Source organism: Sebastes fasciatus, chromosome 10 (assembly GCF_043250625.1).
Source record: "Sebastes fasciatus isolate fSebFas1 chromosome 10, fSebFas1.pri, whole genome shotgun sequence".
Taxonomy (NCBI): Eukaryota; Metazoa; Chordata; class Actinopteri; order Perciformes; family Sebastidae; genus Sebastes; species Sebastes fasciatus.
Window position 1 is genome coordinate 3,668,916 of NC_133804.1, and position 14,224 is coordinate 3,683,139.

General features: G+C 38.0%; 1 protein-coding gene and 1 long non-coding RNA gene across 3 annotated transcripts; both read left to right on the forward strand.

The window, feature by feature from the left end:
* The first annotated feature begins 1,872 nt into the window (after window positions 1–1,872).
* LOC141774933 (uncharacterized) lies at window positions 1,873–2,385 on the forward strand. Its single transcript, XR_012595518.1, has 2 exons — window positions 1,873–2,013; window positions 2,228–2,385. It is a non-coding gene; the product is annotated as an uncharacterized LOC141774933 (long non-coding RNA).
* A 484-nt stretch (window positions 2,386–2,869) lies between these two features.
* LOC141774930 (caspase-3-like) lies at window positions 2,870–10,885 on the forward strand. Of its 2 annotated transcripts, none has more exons than XM_074647752.1 (7): window positions 2,870–2,959; window positions 4,847–4,927; window positions 5,897–6,060; window positions 6,671–6,799; window positions 8,161–8,339; window positions 8,741–8,858; window positions 10,143–10,885. In XM_074647752.1, the coding sequence occupies exons 2-7, from the start codon at window positions 4,851–4,853 to the stop codon at window positions 10,376–10,378; spliced, it is 903 nt and encodes a 300-aa protein (XP_074503853.1). In that variant the 5' UTR covers window positions 2,870–2,959; window positions 4,847–4,850; the 3' UTR covers window positions 10,379–10,885. The 2 variants fall into 2 exon arrangements, with proteins under 2 accessions (XP_074503853.1, XP_074503854.1); XM_074647753.1 differs by lacking the exon at window positions 2,870–2,959 and adding an exon at window positions 3,221–3,358.
* The last annotated feature ends 3,339 nt before the right edge of the window (window positions 10,886–14,224 follow it).

Consider the following 14,224-nt stretch of genomic DNA (forward strand, 5'->3'; position numbering starts at 1 on the left):
GACACAAAAATTAATTATACCCCCGCGACAACATAGTCTGGAGAATATATCGCTCCGCGTGTCCGTCCGTTTGTTCGCGTGTCACACTTTTGTTTCTATAGTACAACTCTAAAACTATTTAACTTAGGAACTACAAATTTGGTATGATGGTTGACAGTGAGGTCTAGTTGTGTCTTTTGGGGGTTAGAAGTCCAGGGTGCCCAAAACTTTTGAAATTTTGGCCAAAAAACATGATTTGTTTTTCAACTTCAATTTTGTTTCTGGAGCAGAACTCAGAAACTATTTAACTTAGGAACTACAAATTTGGTATGATGGTTGATTTATTGAGCAAACAATTTATTTTTGTTTGTGCAAATGAAATGATTCTTTGCTGTAATCGCAAATTGCAATTGTTGCAATATACTTTTGCATCTAGAATGTCCAATCGCAAACTCACACCTGACACCAATTTACCTCCATACGGCCCAGGCTAAGATAGGTTAAATAACTAAACTAAACTTGTGATTTACTATTTCACAACTGTTTCTTTGCCAAATGTTTATTTTTCCCCTGTCAGTCTGCTATAGCTTCAGAGATTCCTGGAAGCTGTGTGTGAAAAATTTATTTTTGTCCATGGGACTCCTGAATCTTAAAGTCTAAAATAAAAAAAACATGGAGGCTAATAGACACAAAAATGTATTTATTGAGCAAACAATCTATTTCTGTTTGCGCAAATGAAATGATTCTTTACAACAATCACAAATTGCAATTGCAAAAAATATTCTTTTGCATCTAGAATGTCCCATCACAAACTCAGGGTTTTGACACCAATATACCTCCATACGGGCCATGCTAAGATGGGTTAAAAACATGCAGAGAGATAGCGCAGACCTCCGCCAAGGTTCGCGAGTACAATTGCCCCCCCTCTCCGTTCAGCTTGCGCCAGCCTCCAGTGTATTTTTGTTTATGTTGAGATCAGCTGTACGTAGCGGAGCATCGTAAAACACTTTGTCGTCGTTATTCTTTCCAACAATGACCAAGTGTGCTGTGGTTGAACTCAACTGGAATTTCACAGAGTTTAATGTGAAAAAATGCTGAATCTACAGTTGCCCCCCAATCCCCCGCTCTTTCTCTGTCTCTCTCTCTGAAGGAAAGAGGCTGGGTCACGCGTCATCAACGTGTCATCAGTTACACTGCACATGTGTTATACCCAGAGGTCTTAATGTTCTAGCTGATCCTGAATCCGGATCGTGATCCGGATCGCCACCAAATCGAATGGTTTGGTCATTGTACCAGACTAGAGACCTAGAGCATTCAGAGGATGGATGGCTTCCCTAACTAGATTGACAATAAGGGGGTTTCTGAGCAGTTTACACAACAGAAGTGCTAGACATATTAGAGCATGGGAATGGCCATCACATACTTCTATCATAATGTTTACAACCCGTATACACTTTAAGAATTTATTTTAAATAATTAATGAATTAATGTTTATTTCTGATTTATGACTAGAACAACTTGACACACACAGTGCTGAGCTGCATCTCAAATTAGTCTTCAGGTTTCCAGCTTTCAGATGATGTACACCACTTCTATGTGACATCTACTGTTGACCTGCTATCTCCCCTAAAGACCCCCTGGACCCCCCTAAAAAAAGACAAAAACTGGTCTACTGTGGGTCTCAGAGGGTTAAAAGAATTAATCATTAAAACATCTATGGCATTGCCAGTTAGATGCATAATTAACACAAAAATGGTCTTTTCAGTGTTAAAAACCATCATTATTGACATACCTTCCCTTAAAAAGTCAAACTTCCTGTAAAGGTTGTTCACGTCCAACTACTCACATTGACCTTTATACGGTGTGTGATTGGTCAGGGCAGAGAGGCAGGTGTGGACGCTGCAGAAGGAGAAAGCTGAACTTAAAGTCCGATTGGCTGATCTGAGACGAGGCCAAGCCTTTCTGCACGACATCAGAGAGCTCAACAGACAATACCTGGACTACCGACACAAACACCCCAAAGAGAAAGAGACGGTATTCTCACACACACACACACACACACACACACACACACACACTGATGTTGTGAATATTTACTTTAGAAATAATGGAAACAATTACCTGAATAATTTTGTCTGGTTATTTGTGTGTATTGGCCACAGGTACAACTTTGGCAATACAAACTACCTTTACCTTTATCTGATACTCTCATAGTGACTCCCTACTTTCCTCTCCTCCTCCCTTTCAGTATGGGGCGCCCAGCCTGCCCGCTCTGCTATTGGAGACCAAGCATATGCAGGCAGCAGAGCATCAGAGAGGAATCAATAACCCACTCAAAAGAAGACTGAAGAAGAACAAGACTCGGAAATAATGACACACACACACACACACACACACACACACACACACACACACACACACACACACACATGCACACACACACACACGCACACACACACACACAAAGGCACACAGCAGATTGGCATCTGTATTAAATTATATGTTGTGGTTCAGAGTTCATTGTGTCCATTGTATCCTGGATCACTGCTAGTTAAAACAATACTGTATAAGTATAATTTCTGTGTTTTTCTTTACAAAAGAATATAAGAAGATCTATTTCTATGTGATGTTGAATGCTTATAGTCAAATTGATTTGCCTTGTATGAGTTCTGTAAAGTAATTTTCTCGGATAGATGCATTAAATGTGCATGTGCATTGAGTACTGCATTTTCAGTTTCTAAATTATTTTAACATGTACTCGTGGGGGTTCCAGACATTTTTCTAAGCCAATCAGCTGCTCCCTTTGGGCAAGGTGCGCCTGGGTTGTTGTGGTTTGTCCCGCCCACACAGGGAGCAGCGCTCCTGATTGGCTGGGAGTCTGAAGCCTGGACTGGTTTGAACAAGCGTCATTGTGACATTTCCTTTTAGTAATAGTAACGGACTTGTTAACACCTATCTCCACCACCGACTCACTAAAAAGGTACGTTTGTTTTTGAAAAAGTATAAATGTTTTTATTATTATTTTTTACATTTATGAGTGACTAAGCAGGGCTTTTGGTGTTAGTTGTAGTTAACAGGACTGGTGGTCATACAGTAGGAGTTACTGGTAACTTCACCTAGGTAACTGAGTCCAGGTAACGTAGCACCTGAAATACATGACGGAGTTTACAGACCTAAAGTTAAGTTGGAGTAAAACTTAATGCAGGAGGCCAACATTCTTTATCTAGTATGTTATGAGAGATACAAGCTTAGTGGATGTTGTGCCTCATTCGTTGGTCATTTGTAGTCAGTGAATTACAAGTTAACTTTAGTAACAGTTCCTTATTGTGATGTAATGCTGCTTCCTGAAGGACACTACAGTCAACGGGACCTCACGTAGGTAGGCAGACAGCCATTTAGCTAGATTACATTTTAGTAATCAACCTTTGAACTCATATTACCACAATCCTCCTCTACAGGAAACAGAGTTTGTGAAGGTTACACCCTGATATTCTGCATGGACAATGGTTCAATAAGTCCTTAACTTCATGTCCATCTGCCAGGTGGAGATATTAGATATGAACAGTGACTCGTGTCCATTTACAGTAGACATGAGACACATGACTCATTTTATGACTTACTTCTGCTGACAACACAGTTGTAATTCCCTCTTTTTGTTTTGGAGTTTCGCTATGAGCTACACATCCTTACGTAACAGTAGCTACTGGCTGTTCCTTATCAGATAACAGAAACAGCCTAAACATGACACTCTATGAGCTTCTGCTATCCAGTAAGGACAAACAGTGAGTTAAAATCATACAGTACATTTAAAGGGTTACTTCATCCATATTGCAAAGGAAAAACAGAAATGTCTGGTTGTCTCCTGGAGTCTCTGACATTCCTGCTGCCACCCTCAATGTGGGTAAATGAATGAATGTTGTTACTCTATATAAACCACATACCTCACTGTCTATAGTTTTCATTGGAATTAGCCTATTATCTTTTTAGCAAAGAAATAGTATGGGAGGAAATCTGTTGACAGCGAGATCTGTACCAAAATACTATGGAAAAATAAATAAATAAAACAAATAAATAAATAAAATAAATGGATAAATAAATAAGTGACTTGAAAAATAAATAAATATGTTATTAAATGTAGCAAAAATATTATTAAAGTAGATGTAGCCATTAATTAATTAAATATATAATAATAATAATAATAATCAATAAAAATTAATAAAAGGGAAAATTAAACAGAAGAGTAAATAAATAAGGGAATTGATACAAAGGTAAATAAATAAAGAAGCAAATTAAAACACAAGTATCAAAAAAAGTCGCATTTGATCAGTTAATTAATGGCTACATTTAGTTTTAATATTATTTTTGCTACACCTGCAGTGTTTTATAGCTATACGTATGTAATGATTGTGACTGTTCTGTGTGGATCTGGGGAAATAAAATAACTAGCTTGGCTAAACTATTTCTCAGGGTTATTTCTTTAAGGACTCTTTTGCTCTTTGTCTAAGGAAGTAAACAAATCTAAGGAAACCATGTCAAGATTGTTGTTCATGTAATGGGTTTATTATGTTAAAAAAATGATTATGGCCAATAATGGCATATGCTATTATCACCTTTCAGTTAACATTCAACAGTACATGAACAATATAAATAAAGATTGTTACACTAAGCTAAATTAGTCTATATTTTATGGAAAAGGTTTGTTTTAAATGGCATTGAAAGTCATTTGATGAACCCTGCACATGCTTTGACAAAGTGCGAGATACTGGAGGAGAAAGATTGTTATGAATCTGGAAACAAGTTACCAAATGTTCTCACTTTCACAGTGTATGTTTTCTGATCAATGTCTCGTCTGCATTCATGCCCGTAGGAACATGGCTGAGATTCGTGGCGATGGTGACGTGCAGAGTGCTGGGGACACGGTGGACGCCATAAGATTGTTTGGAAAGAGGTCATTATTGTACACTGATGACTATATCTGACTATCCATATGTTATGTACCTAAACCTGTATGCTCTGTCCATTGAAAATAAGGTCATTATTGTCATACTGATAGCAGCTGCTCACTTTAAAGGCTCTGCCAGCTGTATGTGGCCCTTAATAATGGACATATTGGCTCATTTTATTATCTTTTAATAGACCCATGGGCTGTATGCTGTAAGCCTGTACCGTGGTGGATGTATTAACGTCTCTGTTCCCAAACAACCGGCTATCGGCCAGTAGCTAGTAGGGCTAGTAGCATGGCATAAACAGGATCTAATGCAGTTTTAGGCTATTTACTAACACGCAGGGCAAAAGCACAGAACACAACCTCTTCTACATCCATGGTCTGTGGTCTGTTGGACTCCATTATGGAGCTCCTTGACATGAAAAACTTTGAGATTACTCACAAAATTTGTGTGCTATTTATGTCCGTCGCTCATTTTATGCTCCTCTGGGAAGCAGCCGGGCAAAAACTTTAATAAATAAATAAGTAAATAGTTATAATAGTATGCATATTTATAATATTTTTATTGTTCAACACAGGCAAATTCAGTAGAGACAATAAAATGATGACAATAGAATAGAAATAATTTAGTTTTACTCTTGTACGGAACTTTGTAGATGGACGTTTTACTGGCGTCCGGTAGTCATTTTCAGTCTGAAACGGTGGAGGCGTAGCTCTGCTGCTGGGTGTGAATGCCTACTAATAGATGTGAAAATGATAAATTAAAAAAAAAAAAAAAAGATTCTGCCACACTGATTAATTTTCTTTGGAACATTTATAATAGCACTGCTGCACAGACTTAAACAAGTTCTTCAGGTTTCAAATCTTTCCAAAGTGTATTCACAAGTGTGTGTGTGTGTGTGTTTGTGTGTGTGTGTGTGTGTTTATGTGTGTGTGTGTGTGTGTGTGTGTTGTGTGTGTCTACGTTTTCAGGCTACATGCACAGCCAGCAGCCAGCAGTAACACTGATGAGGAAATGGACTCTGCCCCCAGCAGCAATAAAACAGCAGGCTCTGACCCGTACCGCTACAAGATGGACTATCCCCGCCTCGGAAGCTGTCTGATCATCAACAATAAGAACTTCCACCCCAGCTCAGGTACAATAACTACTCCGGACTTAATAACACTGTCACATTGTCATGACTCACTGGGACACTTGAATAGAGCAGAACCATTGTTAATGTTATTAGCAACACCTGTGCTTTTCCTACTATGACGAGTCAAATCATCTGCTGTGAAAAGGCCTCATCTGATAGACGTACTCGTTCCACAACTCCACTCCATATTTTTGAATTAAGTTTGCATAATAATAGCTACACACAAATACCAAATGAGAAAAAGGTCCAGTTCTCATGAGAGCATATTAAAGCCTCAACATAGTCATGCCACATCCGCCTCCTCTGTTTTTCCTTCACTCAGTTTACCAAAAGGAGTCGCAGTAATTAGTTGTGTTTTGCCATTTAAACACATAAACACACAATTAGAGACAAGAGACAGCAACCGGAAAAGCCAGGCAGTCTAAACTCTGTGTTCTCCTTGGTCTACAAAATAAATAACCCCATTATAATGTTATCTGTCCAAAGTTTCAGAAACAGGAAGTGTTGCATTATGTTGCATTAATCCAGACTCAGTACTGGAGAGCTCCCATCCCTGGACTGTACTGTAGCTGCTGTCTGCTGCATTTCTACTTGTGTTTTGTCTCTCTAGGCATGCGTCCCCGTAAAGGGACAGATGTAGATGCTGCTGCTGCTATGAAGACCTTCTCTGAGCTGGGTTATAAGGTCAATGTAGCCAACGACCAGACCGTGGAACAGATGAAGGAACTGCTGTTTAAAGGTAACAGAAACGATTTTTTCCTTCATTCATTCACTGTGTCTAATTTTATTTAATACCAGTAAAATAATACACATATCAAACACGACAATATGATGACATGACAATATAACCTCACGAAAAAGAAAAAAACAACAATTGCTAATCATTATTTAAAATGTATTTTTTTCCAAAAGAAATTGGCGTTTTTAGGAAAACTTAGATTCAGCTTAGTTCTAGATTGAGTTTTAAATATAAATAAACCCAGCAGAATAATTGTATTTATTATCTGGGGACAATTTTCATCCAGAACCCCCGACATAATGTTTAAAGTTGTAAGTTTAAAATGAATAATGAGTGCTCCCCATCGTCTTACACGGGGCTGGCTCTAGTCCTTTTGGTGCCCTAGGGCGAAATTCGGAGCGATACGATTTTTATATTCATAAATAACTGTATTTATTATAATATAATAAAAAATAGTTAGTGTATTTCTTTCTTTCTTTCTTTTTTATTTGTTACCCCACCTGCATTTTTAAATAAAAATGATTATGATGTGTTTTTTTTTTTTAGAGGGGAACCAGCACCCCCCAGAGGCGACCGGTTATATGGCCGATGCCTGAAGCCGTCCTTCCTCATTTTTAATTATTTATTATTAATTATCAATTATCAGGTGACATTTGCTGCATATACAGTAGACTGCATTACCACAGAAGCATGTAGCAACCACTAGATGGCAGCGTAGCGCAGTGTGGCTACTCTTTAAAGCTGAAGTAGGTGAGATTGGAGCAAATATGATTAAAAAAAGTTATTTATATAAAACGGTCGCTATATCGTGACAGTAGTGCATGAAAAAGGTAACCTGAAAACAAATCATGTGCCTCCGGTGTCCTCCGCTGCTCCTAACGGCATCTGCAAGATTTCACAGACCGGAGGAAAACAAGCAGTCAGAGCTGATCTGAGGTCTGTTGTCCAGCTGCCGTCTATGAGAGCCGGCTGTCAATCACTCGCGAACTCCGACCAAACGGTCAAACTAGGCAGCGCTGATCAAATATGAATCAATATTCTGTTACGTTAATGCCTATTTCTCTCCTCAGATGTTTTCAGAATCATCTAGTAGTGCACGGTTTAGCTGTGAAATGAGAAAGTTTGTGACGCCGCCGCCATTGTGAAATCTGGTGAAGGAACGCCAAGTACCGGTCACATGACCGGAGCACAGCCAATAGGAACGCTCTCTCAATGAAATGACCTGTGATTGGTCAAAGTCTATTATGGGATTTTTGCCCAAAAATATATATGTCCTCAAGATAATAATGATTCAACTGAGAAAGTATCAGGACTGGTAATGTAACTCGTCTTGTTTTCTATCTATTCTTGTGTGTCTCCAGCATCCCAGGAGGACCACAGTAATAGTGCATCATTTGCATGTGTGTTGCTAAGTCATGGAGGGAAAGAGGGGTTGATATTTGGCACTGATGGTTCTGAAAGGTTTGAAGAACTGACAAAATACTTTAAAGGAGATCACTGTAAGAGTCTGGTGGGGAAACCGAAGCTCTTCTTCATACAGGTTAGTTAAATATACCCACGTTACCACACATATACACTTGTAGTAGTTGACACATACCTGTTCATCTTGTGCCTTTCTTTAAATGCTGTAGACAGGGCCTTAGCTAGCTACCACTGAGGACACTGATTTCCAAAAATCCTTGCTACCGCTGGGGTTGTAGATGCTTGTTTTGTAGGATTTGTTACACTTTGTCTAAGTTTGTAAAAGAGCTCTCAACAGTAATATCTTATGCTTTTTTTATTATCTGATGTCAAGCTTTGAATAAAAGAACCTGAACATTTTATCTGCAAATGTGAATCGCACAACAACCACTAGTTGTTATTGTAGCCCTCAGTGTCTCAGTACAACCGTAAAACACCATAATGTATGTTATAATTAATGTATCTGGATTTCCTTTGTAGGCGTGCCGTGGGACAGACCTGGACGACGGAATCGAGACAGACTCAAAGCCCGATGAACAAACATCAGAGAGGATTCCCGTGGAGGCCGATTTCCTGTATGCTTATTCCACGGCTCCAGGTAACTTCTAATGGAAGTGGTAGAAAAGACTTTTTGTCCTGTTAATATTTCTGCCCTTTCAAAATACTGCGTTGTATTCATTAAATGACACACGGATGACTATGGAAGCCCATGTTTGCACACTGGCTATATTTGCACTATCTGTTTATATCATGTTTATTTTTGTTTATAGCTTATTTTTTATATTGTATATTGGTAAAAATTCAATTTTTTTATTCTTATTTTATTCTATCATTTTCATCTATTCTTTTGTTTTTATACTGTTTGACTTGCACTAACAAAACCAAAGCAAATTCCTAGTGTATACCTCTTACACCTGGCAATAAACACCATTCTGATTCTGATTCTGATTTCCGCCAATGTGATGAAAAAAAAGATCATTTTAAAGGTGCTGTATATGATATCCAGAGCATTAATATAGCAGCAAAAAACTATTTGCCATGTAAAGATATAGAGGAATGATGTCTACCTGAGCAGAAAATGAAGTCACTCTCCCTCTGTGTGTGTTATCTGAGATTCTCCATGCTTTGATGACCTAGCCGGATTGGCCGCGCATGCTTTTAGTGCATGTGAGAGTGACCCACTGGCTAGCTCACAGCCGCCGCTCTGCACTGCTTTCATACGGCGATTATGGCTGAAAAACGCCGTCCCAACCAATGGCGCCGTCACGAAAGCGTAGCACCCACCCTCCGGTTCACCCTTCAGGTTAACACTGTTTAGTTCTGTCAGCAGTGTGACCTTTGTTTCCACTGTTAGCGCTGTTAGCAGTGTTATGAGCTGCCGGCTCAGCTGTCGCCATGTTGAGAGCCGTGCAGAGGTAATAGAAATGCTCCCAATCTCGCATTTAGCATCTTTAAGTCATTATAATAAAAAACGTTCTCAAAATAATGACTTGGTATCACAAAATAATAACTTAGTATCTCAAAATTCTGAGAAACTTTCTCAAAATAATACTTAGCATCGCAAAATAATCACTTAGTATCGCAAAATATTATCTCAAAATAATGAGAAACTTTCTCAAAATAGCAACTTAGTATCTCAAAATATTGACTTGGTATCTTAAAATAATGAGAAACCATTTCAAAAGAATGACTTAGTACTGTATCTCATTCTTGTTATTTTGCTTTTTTTTTTCCTCTTCATCACAAGGCAGAAATGGGCTTCCATAGTTAACTGTCTGATATCTGTATAAACCTGGAATTCAGTATGTTTATTCATAATGAAATGGTAATACACTGTGTGCAGCTTGTTGTAAAAGTGTTAACACAGTAAATTGTCCTGCAGGCTACTACGCATGGAGAAACGAGCAGAACGGTTCCTGGTTCATGCAGTCGTTGTGTGAGATGTTAAAGCTTTTCAGTGGAGAGCTCGAGCTGATGCAGATCATGACCCGAGTCAACCGCAAAGTGTCGCTACACTTTGAGTCCTCTTCCAGCTTACCTGGACATGATGGCAAGAAGCAGATCCCCTGTATCGTCTCCATGTTGACCAAAGACTTCTACTTTCCTAAATTAAGATAGACTTTTTGAACCTATTGAAACTCCTCTCTAGTGGGAAACAGAGTCAAAAATGACTCTGTCGCAATTACTAATTTCATGTCCATCTATTTTACCTTCAAAGGTGTTTGCCAGATTTCTACCCTCTTTGGCTAAACAAGGATAACATTAAAAAAGGATATCATCAACAGATCAGTGAGGTTTAAGTTGAGCCTCAAACATTTTTTTATTATGTGTTTTTAGTGTGTGGTCTTTTAGGAAAACCTAAACCAGTTTTAATTCTATGTTTGATCATCATGTGTTGCAGAAAAGATACTAAAGGGTGTTGGGACCTTTTCCAGGGATGTATTTTCAATAAGCCTGTTTCAGGGATACACACTTGAACATTAGCAGAACTGTGGAAATATGGACTTCTTCTAATTTTACTCCATAAACATAATGCTGTATAGTTAAATGATAAACAATCAGTTTACTACATACGATGTTTCTGCTTTTTAACAGTTTTTGAATGCAATAAATGCACAAGCACAAGTGTGGTAGTTCTTGTTTTTATGTGTTACATAACCACTGTCATTACTCTTTATACCTTTAACTGGGACTCATGATAAATATATATATATATATATATAGACTTATTTGGCAATAATAAAGGTACTATTTCACAACAATTTCTTTACCAAATGGTTTAAAGCCGTCAGTCAGCTGTAGATTCAAAGATCCTGGAAGCTGTGTGTAAAAATGTATTTTTGTCCACGGAACTCCTGAATCTAAAAGTCTAAAATAAAAAATAAAAATATGGAGGCTAATAGACACAAAAATTAATTATACCCCCGCGACAACGAAGTCTGTGGTATATAGCGCTCGGCGTGTCCGTCCTTCCGTCCGTTCGTTCGCATGTCACACTTTCGTTTCTGGAGTAGAACTCGGAAACTATTTAACTTAGGAACTTCAAATTTGGTATGATGGTTGACAGTGAGGTCTAGTTGTGTCTTTTGGGGGTTAGAAGTCCACGGTGCCCAAAACTTGAAATTTTGGCCAAAAACTGTGATTTGTTTTTCAACTTTAATTTCGTTCCCGGAGCAGAACTCAGAAACTATTTAACTTAGGAACTTAAAATTTGGTATGATGGTTGATTTATTGAGCAAACAATTTATTTTTGTTTGTGCAAATGAAATGATTCTTTGCAAAAATCTCAAATTGCAATTGTTGCAATATTCTTTTGCATCTAGAATGTCCCATCACAAACTCAGGGTTTTGACACCAATATACCTCCATACAGGCCATGCTAAGATGGGTTAAAAACATGCAGAACTAACTTAACTAAACTAAACTTATGATTTACTATATTTCATTACCATTTCTTTACCAAATGTTTTTTAACCCCTGTCGGTCCGCTGTAGCTTCAGCAGTGAGTAAAAATGTAATTTTGTCCATGGAACGAAACTCCTGAAAAAGTCTAAAATAACTGAAGTTGGGTCAAGTAACCAGAAACTGCATCCTTTTCTTATTTGAAAGTGAGACCTAACTTACTTTGAGCAATGATTCTTTCCACTGTAGTAAAGTTTTTAAAAACATCCTGAGTCCAAATGTGTACAGAGAGGGAATTTAAATACAACCCTTATAAGCTTATTTTAAACAATTTGAAGCTTATTTGTAGTGCTTTGTGGATAACTTCTGGACCAGAAGGTGGCAGGATATTCAAAGTGGAATTGAACTAAAGGCCCAGCAAGAATCTTTAATAAACTGTCTTTAATGTTACACTATCTTGCAAGGCTGCTTTCCTGGCCAAATATTTAGTCTGTTGACAAATTGATGCCCGGAGTTAAAAGAGTCAAGTGGGTTACAATCTGCATTTTCTTATCATTTTTAGTGTTACTTGTTCAAAAATATCAACACACTGCCGAGAGTTTCATGCCTGTACTTCCAGAGTGATAAAGGCACTGAGCCTGTTGTGTACTTTGCTTTGGAATACTGTCAAAAGTGTCAGTTTGTTTGAATGATTAACAGTTTATGAGGATTGTTTTGCAAGTCAGTGGCAACATGCAACCACTAGAGAGAGCCAGAGGAACATTTAGTGGAGTTCTGAGGGCCTTTACTGTAATGAATCAGCAGTCCTTCAAAGGTACACAATTCCAGGAACTGCTCGGATAATGTGCATCAGATACAGATAAACACGTTTTTCTCCATGACTTCCGTCTGTGCAGACAAACAGGTGCCATGTTTGATTCCTGCTGTCACTCTGGTTTCTGTGTATCAATAATTTGAACAAGGGTTGTGGGATAAACCCCCTTATATGTATACTACACACACACTATATGTGTGATGTAGAGTATGGCTGTGTTTTTCACTGTCTATATTCATTCCTGTCTATATGACTGCTTTTGTTTTCGGCCTGTCTGTCTTGCTGTTAAAGTATTCAATTTCTCTATTAGCTTATCAGTCTTGGCTGCAGCTTGTGTGTGTCAGAAAGAGATAACCCTGACTGTGCTGGTCCAGAGGACTGTGTCCTGACTGTACGGCAGCTCAGAAGTGCCGACACCGTTTACATGTATTTAGTTTATATAGGTAGTAAATAACAGTGCTTTTCAAACATCACATTTTCTGTTCCTGTATTTTTCAAAAACTAGTTTCTGTTTGGTGTAAACAGAAAGGGCCATGTAGGGGGCAAACTGGGGCAGACACGACAGGAATTTCGTAATCATAACTTCATCTGAAAATGTACGTATATAGCCTGCATGTTAAAGCTTGAACAGCTGCTATTCATACATGAATGTGTTTTTATTCTAAAATGGACACAGCAGTGCAATTTAACATCATGGGATTAAAACAAATTAATATATTCACATTATTTGTATTATGTGACCAATATCATAATGTACTATTGAGAATAAGATACAATTGCATTTTTAGTCATGAGCACATTTTCATCAGAAACTGCGACGGTCTATGAAACAACTTCCTAATTGAAACTCTGGTGTTGACTGAATGTACTTTGGTCCTGTTTTGAACCCACATCTTTAACTAGGGGACATCAGTTCACTGCAGGCAAATATAGACTAGTGGAAATCTGCACTTTCCAAATAACTGCAGGTGGGGTTTCTAATCTCTCTCTCACACACACCCGCTTAAAGTTTCTTGTTTCGTTTCCAGCTTCAGCCGCGTAGAAACGGGTGGAGGAGGAGGAGGGGAGGAGGAGGAGGGGAGGAGAGAGGAGGAGGAGGAGATACAGTAGAGGAAGTGAAAATGAAATCCAGCTCAAAGATCGTCTATGTTTCAGAAGGAACGATTCAAAAGTGGGCGTTATTTTTCCCGATGTGCTCCTCTGCAGTTCAACTTCTACAAGACTACATTATCAATATTAGCTCACACTTTAAGTTGTTTTACTCAACCTTACATATTTTAATGGAAGGCATTTAGTAGTATTTTAGCTCAACCTTATAGCCAGTGGAGTGGACAGTCTCTAGGGTGCATGTATTTGGAAAATAAAAACAGGGAAAACCTACTAAATTGTGTTAGAGCAGCCAATTAAGTCACATTTACATCACAAATAAACAACTTAATGCGCTATACAAGAAATGAAACAAACAAACAAACAAAACAGAAATAATGACTAAAACTTGATGTTGAACCAAAACTACACAATCATGACAGTGCGTAGTAATATACTAAAGCACCTTGCCATACAAGACAATATTGGTGCTTCTTTCGAATTACATAGATGAGTGTTGAGAGTAAATATATTGTAGCAATTGTATAATCTATATATTCACAGGACTCAGGTACACATTTTTTAATCTTTTTTTTTTACAGATGTATTTATTAATCTATGAATAAATGGACTAGATTACAAAGTTATTATTCTTTTTAATT